This window comes from Cryptosporidium muris, genomic scaffold, assembly GCF_000006515.1.
Source record: "Cryptosporidium muris RN66 scf_1106632353999 genomic scaffold, whole genome shotgun sequence".
In the NCBI taxonomy this organism is placed as follows: domain Eukaryota; phylum Apicomplexa; class Conoidasida; order Eucoccidiorida; family Cryptosporidiidae; genus Cryptosporidium; species Cryptosporidium muris.
This window is the reverse complement of record NW_002196571.1, coordinates 161,988-174,354: the sequence shown is the minus strand read 5'-3', so window position 1 is coordinate 174,354 and position 12,367 is coordinate 161,988. Positions and strand designations below refer to the sequence as shown.

General features: G+C 27.7%; 4 protein-coding genes across 4 annotated transcripts, besides 10 other annotated features; 2 read left to right on the top strand and 2 right to left on the bottom strand.

The window, feature by feature from the left end:
- Positions 1 to 180: 180 nt before the first annotated feature.
- CMU_023320 (uncharacterized protein) lies at positions 181 to 474 on the top strand (the record flags this gene model as incomplete). Its single annotated transcript, XM_002139640.1, has 1 exon — positions 181 to 474. The coding sequence occupies one exon, from the start codon at positions 181 to 183 to the stop codon at positions 472 to 474; it is 294 nt and encodes a 97-aa protein (XP_002139676.1).
- A 110-nt stretch (positions 475 to 584) lies between these two features.
- On the bottom strand, positions 585 to 1,412 carry CMU_023310 (uncharacterized protein; the record flags this gene model as incomplete). The annotated part of the gene is made up of 1 exon (XM_002139639.1): positions 585 to 1,412. The coding sequence occupies one exon, from the start codon at positions 1,410 to 1,412 to the stop codon at positions 585 to 587; it is 828 nt and encodes a 275-aa protein (XP_002139675.1).
- A 117-nt stretch (positions 1,413 to 1,529) lies between these two features.
- Positions 1,530 to 1,565: a sequence feature (AT_rich).
- A 135-nt stretch (positions 1,566 to 1,700) lies between these two features.
- On the bottom strand, positions 1,701 to 3,587 carry CMU_023300 (clptm1 family protein; the record flags this gene model as incomplete). Its single annotated transcript, XM_002139638.1, has 1 exon — positions 1,701 to 3,587. The coding sequence occupies one exon, from the start codon at positions 3,585 to 3,587 to the stop codon at positions 1,701 to 1,703; it is 1,887 nt and encodes a 628-aa protein (XP_002139674.1).
- Positions 2,039 to 2,062: a sequence feature (AT_rich).
- A 464-nt stretch (positions 3,588 to 4,051) lies between the features above and the next one.
- Positions 4,052 to 4,099: a sequence feature (AT_rich).
- A 354-nt stretch (positions 4,100 to 4,453) lies between these two features.
- Positions 4,454 to 4,486: a sequence feature (AT_rich).
- Positions 4,487 to 4,790: 304 nt separating this feature from the next.
- Positions 4,791 to 4,816: a sequence feature (AT_rich).
- A 440-nt stretch (positions 4,817 to 5,256) lies between these two features.
- Positions 5,257 to 5,291: a sequence feature (AT_rich).
- Positions 5,292 to 5,564: 273 nt separating this feature from the next.
- Positions 5,565 to 12,141, top strand: CMU_023290 (uncharacterized protein; the record flags this gene model as incomplete). Its single annotated transcript, XM_002139637.1, has 2 exons — positions 5,565 to 5,642; positions 5,707 to 12,141. 2 exons carry the CDS (start codon positions 5,565 to 5,567, stop codon positions 12,139 to 12,141), a joined length of 6,513 nt encoding a protein of 2,170 aa, XP_002139673.1.
- Positions 5,676 to 5,705: a sequence feature (AT_rich).
- Positions 7,603 to 7,651: a sequence feature (AT_rich).
- Positions 10,210 to 10,257: a sequence feature (AT_rich).
- Positions 11,359 to 11,407: a sequence feature (AT_rich).
- Positions 12,142 to 12,367: the final 226 nt, after the last annotated feature.

Genomic DNA, 12,367 nt, shown 5'->3' with positions numbered 1-12,367 from the left:
TTATTAATGATATATTTAGTTATGACTTGACTCTAAATAACATTATTTGGATCATGCAATTGACTAGTATCAGGCGGGATTATTTTGCCGCGAGGTACCTATTCGTTGGTTTTTTTATTTTGGAGAAATAAAACTTAGAACTGTTGACCACTTAGAAACCTATTACTACTTATTTAACTCATGAAGGTAAGAATTGAATTTACCGGAGGTTTAGAACTCCTTACTGGTAACAAATCAATATTTGATTTAGATTGGCTTGAAGAAGATAGCTTTTCCATGAAAAAATTAATTTCATACATCAAAGATACAGTTATTGAATCAAGAAAAGATTACTTCGTTGATAGTGATGTAAAAATAAAGCCTGGAATCATTGTATTAGTAAATAACTGTGACTGGGATATTGTAGGAGGGGAGAATTACCAGGTAAAAGATGGAGATTTGGTTACATTTATTTCAACATTGCACGGTGGTTAGGTTTACTAAGGTTTTGCAAATATTTTTACCTTAACATAAATTCATAAAGTCAAACGCATCTAATAAATTAGAAATCATTATAGATTAGTAAATAGTAATTTAATAACTATTTAAATAGGAAGAGGAATATCTCTTTGTCCAAGTAATTTGGCACGTATGAAATAGAACATGAAATGAGCTAGGATAATTATATTAAGAAATTCAGTAGTAATATGTAACTTCCTCCCGGGAATACTTGTATACTTAAATAAAGGATATGTTGCCCAATATAGAAGCATTAGGATTCTTGCAAGTAAAATGAACACAACAAAGTGAGCCAATAGAGATGATACTTTGCGAGGTTTCTTGTTGTAAAACATATAAAGTTGAGGTACTAGAGCAAAAGTGAGTTGCATATCAATATAACACTCCCAGAATGAAAGTAACATAGGTAAATGAGATCTTCTGAAGAGGAAAAGGGGGATACTTGCCAAAAGAGAGATTAAGTATGCTACAATCCAGTGAAATCTCTTGGCTAATGTATGAATCTTCCTTTCCAATACATCATTCTTATTTGTCTTTCCAATAATACTTTCAAAGATGCAACTTGCCACATTTAATCCAAAAGTATCTTTTTCTTCTTCATATGAATCGTAGAAAGAGAATATTATATAGGAAAATGTCGCCAGTGAAATTAATACTGTCGAACAATCACATATATAGAAGTCAATACCTAAAGGTACTTTAAAGTAAGCTGTCATTACTATTAGGATGAGCACATGATTTAATTCTGTTAGTACCAACATAAATAGCGTTTGTAGAGACAGACCAGCTGCGTTTTGATCACGATGAAGTTTTAAAAACAGACTACAATAGCCTAAAAGCCAAGATACTGCTGTAGCATAGTTAAATATGTCATGTATATATGAGAATTTGTAAAGAGCTGGCGAATTTGACATGTATTAACTTGATATATAAAGTTTCTCCACTCGTGTTCCTATGCCTTCTATTATAGAGGGTAATTGCCGCAACTGCTCATCAACTAACCCAAATAAAAAGTAAACAATCTAGACTACATTATATAAAAAGATTTTTAGTATATTTTAATTATACTTCTGCATATTGAAATGTAACTATTATAGCCATATTTAATATGTTACTGACAATATACGTAACTGAGTGGAGTTAGTTTACTAATTAGTATTTCTCTAGTTCAAAGCCTATTTACTAGATGTTTAATATTCTACCTAATTTTGATTCTTAATGGAATTTCGAAGTCTAATGCCCTCATAATTTAGATTAGTCTCTTTATTTGATGTTATATCTTCTATTTCTTTCATATTCTCATCTCTTTCTTCTACTGTATTGGCAGTTTTAACTAATTCATTATCTCCAGATAAATGTCCACGTGATTTGTCCTCAGAATAAATCCAGCGTTGGTATATGTAAATTATGAAGATAACATCATCTCTGAAACAAGCTAATCTATGCATCCAAGGCATATCTATGATGAAAGAAAAGATATCATCAATAAAAGTATTTAATGCCTTGTATATAAGATATCTCCATGGCAAATGATCTACAGATTTTAATTTATAATTTATATATAGCTGAGGAGTCATCATAATAAAGCCAAATGTATATACTGTGCCAGCAAGAACAGATATAAAGAATGAATACCAGCTACGATATTTGTAGTGATTGAGACAGTAAATTGCATAACCAAATGTACATGGTATTAACATGATTGACATATATTTTATTGCCACATAGTCGTAATGTCTGGTTAGAGTTTCAGAATTTTTTAGGTGTTTATCTGTTTCTGAAGTATCATTGAATACCTGTTTAAAGTTTATATATGGGAATTTTTTAGAAAGAACAAATATTTTTGCCTTCCACATTTTCCAAGCTGAAATTGATATTCCAATAAAAATCTCTACAAGTAAAATCCAACTCGTCTCATTTGAATCCAATAAATATAACCCAATAATGAGTTCCGATATAAAGGAAGCAAAAATTGAAAGTCCACTTAGACCGTGCATTGATTCATTATTGTGCCAAAATGAAATATCATTCTTAAATGCTAAAACCTGAAAAGATGAATGTAGTACGAAAAAAACAAAACTAAACATCAAATAGTATCTATTAGTTTCAAGAAAAATTCTCTTAATCATAAAAATGTCTCTTTGGTTTTGGCCTAGACCATAGTGATTTTGAAACTCCCAGGAATCTACCATTTGTCTCTGGATAGAATATTTAAACAAAGTAAATGTATCAAAAGTTAGAGTCAAATTTAGTGGTTTTCCAATCAAGGTTGAGTTTAGGGCAACAAAATTCTTCTCAATGCACCAGAAGTCAGATGGGTATACAATGGGTAAGTATACTCCTAGGTTGATGCTATATTGCATATATGATAGTGGTGGTATATGAGCTTGTTTTGTTGAGTATGTTTGCTGGTCAAATATAACCCTCAGATCTATGGAATTTTTCCAATACTTTATCATATTATCCGTTTTTCCAGATGTACTTTTGATATCTAAGGTTGTTTTGGAGGGATTATCTAGTAGATTCACTAAGGAGTCCTCTTGAGATAATTTAGGCATCCACTTCACTAATGAAATATGGTTCATAGGAATTAGTTCCTTGTTTTTATGTGGAAAAAGAGTCATGATTAAGTTGGCTGAAATATTTAGTTTTTCGTCAAATAATTCTAAAGGTGGTATTATTGTTACGTTTTTTGCTAAACTACTTGACATACTTGTATATTCTAAATTCTCTAGTTTCCATACATTGTAATTAAGAAGTTTAGAAGAGTTTGAAGTAATCCCCATAGTAATTAAATCTTTACTCAACTTTTCAAGTTCCATGCTTGAGATATCTTCGCCAAAAACAATATGTGCGTACATGTCAAATCTATCTCCAGGAGAGAAAAAGTTATGTAATACTGGCAAAACTTCGCCTCCAGACGTTTCTACTGCTACTCTATCTTTTTTTCTACCTATAAAATAGCTTATCGCTATTTGAAATAAGATCATTCGTAAGGCAGTACCTAATAATCCAGAGAACCAACTCCTTTCATCTTGAGAGCTCTCTCGCATAGAGTCATTTGTTTCAGATTGTAGCTGACTTGACATCTAGTACTCTATAGGATAGTTGAGTATGAATTTGTCTATTTGTGTGTGTTTGTTCTTTAGAACTAACCCCCTCTACTTGGAAAAAGTAGCCCTTAATAGTTATTAGTATTTACCCGGTTCCAGTTTCTACCGGGAAAATAAATATGGACGATCTCAAATCCGTCCTTTCTTGACTATTGTTTTAGGTTAAAAGCTTATAATATTGAATTGGATTTAGATACTTGATATATAAATTTGAGTTTTCCTATAAAGTTATTATAATTCCTTTTGAGTGAGTATTATAATTTAGTAGGCTTTATATACAAACCATATTTATCTTTTTTTAAGAAATTAAGGGAGTTAATATTAGGGATATTGAGCTATAGTTACTTAATGCTATATCTTTACTACTAAGGATCTATTTGGAACATTATATCAAGAAATATCTTTAGATATAAGAGTTTTATTACTAATAAGAACTGATGAAAATTATTATTATATGTTGAAATTATACATTATTTATTTTAAAATAACAAATATGAGATATATTCTTTGTTTAGTTATGTACAACTCCTCTATACTTTTTCTTTCAAATATATTCATATTGTTATTAATTAGTATCTAAGCATTTATCCTTAACAAATCTGGTTTGATCTTTATACCTGTAAAATATTGATATTGTAAAATAACTGCTGTGTAATACATATAATTTTTCATTAATACTTTAAAAAACATATATAGTCTTAGTAATAAGAAGTACTTAATTAAATAAGATAGCTAAAAATCTTTAAAGTTATTTGACATACTTGTTTAAATGTTTTTTATGTACCTTTTAAATATACATAGTAAATATCTCCACTTAATTCTAGAACGTTGGTATTGGGTTCATAATAAAAAAAAATTAAATATTGTATTTATTTGTGTTTTCTTGAGAACTATTCAAGTATATTTAATATCTATTGGTAAACTTCCTAGTATACTTAGTATTCCTCCTTAATATTAATTGAGTAATCAAAAAATACACTACCCTAATTTTTTGGTAATATATTAAACCACTTTAGATTTTTTCAAGGGAATGAGTTCATATCCTATCTTTAATTTCTTACTAAAAGGAGAGTGTCTGATATTGGAGGTATTAATTAGCTTTTCCATTTATAAATGAACAGAAAGGGTTGATTAAGTTTATTTCTCTGTAGATTTAGGATACTATTGGATGATGTTATGTAAATTTATATATTAATAATAAAATAGTACTTGCATTTAACTGAACTGAAAATGAACTTCATAAATAGTAAACAAGAAATAAACTGATTTATGTAGCATTTTAGCCCTTTAAAATTAGGTTTTTATTATTTATCAACTTGGAACTTTCTACTCCAAATATTAATAATATTGGATAAAAGTTAATAGTTAACAGATATTTTGTTTTGAAAATACGGAACTTCTGCTACTAATCAAAGATAATAAAAGGTGATTACAAATATTTCACTTATAGTAGAACTACTAACTAGTAATATCTTTAGATTGCTATTAAATACATATACAAATCGGATTAAGCTGTATTTAACACCTATCCATAATCAACTTAAGAGATTTTCGGATGATAACTAACGTTACTATTATTTGATTTATAACTAAAAAAAAAACAGAGTTCCTTAAAGTCTATGTAATTTAAAGCTTACTCCTAGCCATTTATTTAAATAAATATCTTTAAGTTTATATTTACAGATCATACAAGCCCCAGTCCATACTTTTTCATTCTCAGTAATCTAGAAACAAAGGTTACTGAGTAATAATTCTATACTCTCAGATTTACTATAAAGTGTTAGTGTTAAAGTTATCAAGATTTTTTTGTTTGTTCTCTAGACTAAGCTTAATTTTCTTTTAAAAGTTTCCTAGAGACTAGTCCTAGTAATAAATAAAATTCACTAAGCGCTTGCAAACGAAAGTATATATTGTAGAAAATAACTGGATGACAAATCAATGTACTAAGAATTAATGAATCAAATAAGAGATGCTGTATTAACATTGAGTCTACTAGGTGATGGGCAGGAACTATCGACATATTTAACAAATGTAAGTATATTATTGACCATGTAAAATAAACTCTATTTTTATTTTTTATTTTTTATTTTTTAAGATTTTACCATGGATTTTAAAAGAAGTTGCAATATCTGCCAATTCAAATACTGGGGGTGAATACATACGATTATTAAATATAGCAATAAGTAGGCTGAGGCAGAATACAAGTTGTAGGATTGATGCCATACCAATTTTGAAGTTATGGATAGATCTTGAACTTGATACTATGGGAAATAGGTTTGGATTGACACTTTTAAAAAATATTATTCCAATAATATTGGATATTACTCTTAATAGAGTAATAGATGAAGCACAGTGTATTTTGCTTATTCATCAATTATTTAACACATTAGTAATAAATGATAGGGCTACAAGAGTTGCTATTTCCATTTATATTTTAACATTGTTAAAGGTCCTAACATATGAAGAAGCAAACAAACTTATAAGTGACTGTTTTATAAAGAATAGCTATTTTTTATTAGTGTTAATATTTCACTTTGGTGAGTTGGCACTTATATCACCTAAAGAAAAAGATAGTGATATTGTTTGGGGATTATCTCCGAAATCTTGGACTCCCTGGAAAAAGAAGTTAATCAAATATAGTATAACTGAAGTTTATGAGTTAAAGTGCACATTATTTAATAAATTCTTGGTGTTATTTCCAAGCAAGCTATTTATATTAACAGCCCTTATATCAATATCAATGGCTCATGGTAGTAAAGATGAACTTTCTATAAAGGCGTTGGAGTACTATAAATCTCAAACTAATAGGGTATCTTGGCACACAGGAAATTTTGAAAGTTGGGAATTAGCTCCTTTATTGCTAACTCTTTGCAACCGAAAAAATAATATTCTTTTTACTATTATACATAAGATACTAAAAATTGAGGGACTATCCTTGTTGTATATAGAAAATGACTTTATTATTGAGGAAAGGTGGAGTCTCCAAACTACTATCTTTTCTCATTTAATTAATTTAGCTACAGAAATCTTGGCATCTTCAGTGCAGGATTTTACCTTTATTTATTTATCAACATATTTTTCTACCATTTGTGAGCATATCTTTAGAATTACTGAATATAACGGCCACTGTGAAATTTTTATAAATTCTTTAAATCTTATAGCTCTTCTATCTAGTAAAACTCTGGGAATTATTGGAGAGAGAGTTGAAGAAGAAATAGTGACAAGTGATCAAACAAACAGAAAATGTAGTCTTGATTTTGAGAGTTTTATAATGTTATGCTCATCAATAGACTCTCTCTCAAATGTTTTAATAAGATGGGGAAAAATAACGAAAAGTGACTTTATTTTAATTGGGAATCTTTTGAGGACAAATGAACAATTTTGGTATACATTTATTAAAGTTTTGCAGAATTGTATAACACTTCAAATTACAATAAAAACTAAAATTTTAAATAGATTTGACGACGAAGAATTGAATATACTTGATAAATATTATGAACTTTTAGTTAGAGTATATGAGATATCCAAGGAATCAAACAGTTTATTAGGGGCAAGCAATATTCTTAATCAAATATCATCATTACTGTCTGGTTTTCGGAAGAGTGTAGAATATCAAAACTCAGTTTGTAAGCTATTTGATAGTAAGCTATTAGCTTTAGTTATTGCAATAATAAATTACATATGGCATATCTCTACAAATCAAATGGCAATGCCCTTTTTTCATTTACTTCTCAGCTCAATATATAAGGTATTTCCTTCTTATCATATTTATAACTACTTTATTGAGCTATTTTTTAGAGTTACTAACTCTAAATTATTTCTTAAGACTATAAACCTAAAGCCAATAATTAAAACCTTTTCAACTTCTCATTCATTACTTGGACAAGATAAAGTAGATTTACTTTGTAACTTGTCAGATTTTGGCATTGAAGAAACTAATTTTGGAGATGATTTTAATATTTGGTTGAAGGATTATATTGAAAATAACTTGTTAAATAATATAATTTTATCAGATATCATATTAAATAATGAATTATTAACTATTTCTATGTTTATTCAATTAATTGGTGACTTAACTTTAGGGATATTTAGAAAGTATAAAGAACTTGTAAGCACTTTAACGGAATTTACTGAATTTATCGACACAATTTTGGGATTTTCTTCAATTGAATTACTAGTTGAACTTGAAGAAAGTACTAAAAATTTGATCATTCTATGGATTATAACTATTTCTTTAAAGTTTATAGTGGAAAGTGGTTATTTTAATATTGAAAATATAACAGAATGCAATTTTCTTAATATAGTTCTAGGTAAGCTAAATAAATGGTTTAACAAAAAATTTGCAAAGGTACTTATCAATAGTATTAATGATTTCGAAATAGCACTTTGTGTCGTTTTTTTACATTTGCTTATTTACTCCGAGAAGCAATTTCTAAAGAATAGTTCAATACTCCAACAAAATTTGTATACAATTGATTTATTAGAAAAGAAGTTCGAAATGAAAAATATTTTAGGTCTCTCTGAGAAATGTGCAGATTTTTTTTACAAGCTTGACTGGCAAAAGGTTTGGAGATACAGCTATGTTAATGTTCCAATTTTCATTTGCTCAGCTATAACTGATTTAGTTTTATACAAAGCTACTATTACTAATAGCATTAAACAAAAAGTAGGTAGATACAAAAAAGAGATAATTTCAGATATGGAGATAACTTTATATGATATGATATTTCTCAGATCATTATTTAGACTTCCAGAGATGAATAATTTAGTACATTCGACATTGCTTAAAATTAATAAAACAAATTGTTCTAATAATAAAGATCTTTATTTCTCTATTTTCAGTGATATTGAAGATTTGGAGTCACTGAATAACTCAACTAGTCATCTTTTAAATATTGTTTCTGGGATATACCGAGATTTATTGGCTAGCCTTATATGTGATATTTACTGTATTAATAATGCTCAAGAACAATTGGAAAAAATACTAAAAGTACTTAATAAAATACTGGGAGAATGTATGCTTTCTAACAATTCAAAAAAATTTTTATATTGTCACATACTTAAAGATTTAATTATTTTAAAAACGCAGACAATTATAAATGCACAGATGGTTAGCTCATCTGAATCCAATACTGATTACAAACTAGATATTGATCCTTCTTGGTATATTTCAGCCCTATCCAAAAATATATCTTGTTTTTATATAATCAACTCAAAAATAGCTGTTAAAAGTTTAATTTTTGATATTCTTGATTCTAACAATTCAAATTTTAGAATAATCCTGTTTAACTGTTTATTAACAGATTCAGTCGCACTTTTGGAGAATCCTGGAGATATTCAAAATTATTGTTCTTACTACCTTTTTGTCGTTGCTACTGAATATTTTGCTAAACAAAATGGAGGTGTCCTAAAGAATCAACAACTTGAGTTCCGACAGCAAATTATTAAAGATATTTTATCTCTTCAATTGAAACTAATTAAACACATCTCATTAAATATTTTGAACTTCCAAATAGAAACAACTGAAAATTTTTCTTATCTAATGAAAGGATTGGCCTGTTGCTTTCATTTAGTATATTCCTCTAGTATTGGGATTTTATCTTCTATCAGGCAATTACTAACTACTTTTGGTTGCGAACTATGTCAATTATTCGTTAAAACTGAAAAAGTAATGAATAATAAAAGAAAGGAGAATACTCTAGAAAGTACTTTCAGTTGCATTAATATGAAATTTTTAACAGCTCTTGCTGAAATTTCAAATATTTTGGTAATGGAGAATATGAAATATTCTATATGTACTATATTTTTTTTGTTGAACTCACTCTTTCAATTTAAACTTTCCATGGTTCAGTATTTCTTTAATTTCTGTGATATTTATGGGTTTGCTCAGCTATTTATTTTCTCATATCACCCAAATGAATTATTGAGTGACTGCATTTCGACACTAGTATCAAGTCTACAAAATGAAGAATATAATCACAATGAGGAGCTACAAAAAAATATTTTGAAAATATGCAAGGACTATCTAGTTCCTTATACAATTTCTAATTCTAATAACTTATCCTCTTTTAATAGCATCGTATTTTCAGATCCATATACAATTTGCATCATTTATACCTTGTATAATATATTATATTTAGAAAATACTTTAAGTCAAGGTAATATAAAGTGGTGGGTGTCATTATTTTATGAGAACTTCAAATTTTTTTGGGAAATAAATTCACTATTGGTATCAGTGGAAAATTTAATAAACAAAGTATCTATTAATGGAAAATTTACTGGATCTCAACTAATTGTTAGATTTAATAGGATTCTGACAATTTTAACAGTTAGATATTTTCAGTATTCTCCTGAACCTGAATTACTCCAAATATATGAAATTCTTACTTTAACTCATCTAAAAGTATTTCCTAATGATAATATACTAATTTTATTACATGATATGCTACAAAGATTATCAAATCCTCAAGATTCTCTAAATAAAAAACAAGATAATGAAAATACATATAAATTTATTCAAACAATCTTTATATTCTTGCTAAAATCTGAATTTTCATTTATTAGTCTAAATTCAATTGGGACTAAAGAGAAGTCAGAGAATAATAAATTACAAAATATTGATTATATAAATATTACTATTAATAAAGCTACAATAATAATTGTTCAAATAAATTGTCTCGATAAACTTATCTTGAATTTGAATAATTTTATAGTTAAATATATAAAAGCAAGTTTGGAAAATTCATGTCTGAAGATGATATCTTTAAATGGGTTTTGGGTTAGAACTCAAAGCTCTGCCATTTACTCAGCAGAAAGTATTGCAAGCATCCTTAAATCTCTTAATATTTCACTATCCACTTATATAAGTAGTGATTCATTCAATAATATTGTCGATATTACACTTTTAGGATTATCCCCAATGATCAATAGTAAGAAATTCAAATGTAGGGAGACTATACAGTTATATGAAAATTTCCTCCTAAAGTATATCCAGATGGAGTTTAAAATACATGAGGATACAGGAGCAATGATACAATCAAAGTTATTTGCAAAGAAGGTGAAACTTTTAATAGAATATATTGAAAATAATTTGGACTTATCAGAATCATTTGTCAAAACTACTGCAGCCTATAGCTTTATTTTTCAGTTTTGGGAGACAAATTTACATCTGAAAATCTATAACTTAAGTGTATTTGAATCTCCGAAAATTGAAGAACCAAAGCCATACTCATCTTGGCAAAGTCTTTGGACTGAAATTTGTGGATCAAATATTCTAGGAATAAACATGTATATGGATGCAATCTGTGAAAATATAAAGTGGATTATTAAAAAATATCGCACTGTAAAGAATATCCGAACAATTATGTCTCAAATTATAACATTTTTGTGCTTTGCAGTTATAAATAATAATCCATCATTTACTTGTGATCTATCGAGAATTCTTCCAACAATAAAAGTAGTTAAAAATAGTTTCATAACTACCTTTAATAATCAAACTAAGATCTTTGAAATAATTAGAATATTTGTCGAACTTTTAATTGAACCTTCTGTATCAAATGATGGAATATCTTGGGAAATTGTGGCTCTATCTAGCATAAAAATAATGTTGCTATGTACAACTTCAGAATCTCAGATTAACGATGATATTGAGTCATTACTAAATCAAAAACTACTTTGTATGGGAAAATTTGACTTTACAGAAAGAGATATTGCAGTTATTTTCACTTTCTCAGTACATACACTAGTGAATATATTTGTAATTATTCATAATTCATTTATATTAAAAATCTTAAATACAGTATATGAATTTTCTTTAAAACATATTTCGAATTCTAATCATACAAAACATTTAGTCTCTTCAATATTATGTCTTCAATTTATCTCGACTTGGCCAGTAGATCCCTTAGATGAAACTTATTTAGGACACTTTAGTCATTTTGATAACAAATTAAATCTGGGAAATGGCTATAACGAGTTTTTTAATATTATTCTTAATATATTTGAGCTTATTGCATATCCCAAAACTAAGATCACAGCACTTGTACAGCAAGATAATTTGAATCTATTTATATGTCATATTATTGGTTCTCAACTAACTAAATATAGAGCTAAACTGCTACAAGATATGGATAAGATTTCTTGGAAACGCTTGATAGAGCTTCTTCTTGTTACAGCTTTCAACAAAAAACTACCATTAGCATCCAATAATGCTGTAGAAATCATTACTGAAATTGGAATAATTATTCAAATCACTGAACAAAAAGAGTATCTTAGGTATCTTCACTTAGTTGATGCTTTGACTTTGCTTTCACCAGAATTTTTAGATCAGTTTAGCTTTAAAACAGACTTAAGTACTATCGTCAATTCTGAAAATATATGGGATCAAATATATCACTTAATTAATTGCAAAACGCTAGTAAATCACATAAGTGTACATAAATTAAATGAATTACGAACAGTTGTATTTAATATCAATTGTAATTTTAAAAAATCTAAAATTCGAAATGAAAAGTGCATAGCAAGTGGTTAAGAGTTGTATTTAATATAAAACAGATCATTCATTAAATATCCTTCAATATTGCAAGTCCAAACAAACACAAATATTGGCTTTAATACTACTTATTAGTCAAGTTTAATGCAACTATTTGGTGATATTTTGTGAAACTGTCACAGATTCTACTTTATCAAAGATTTATTTGGTTACTACTTCTGTATATCTTAATCAACTTATCTCAAATATATGTTAAACTATTTCT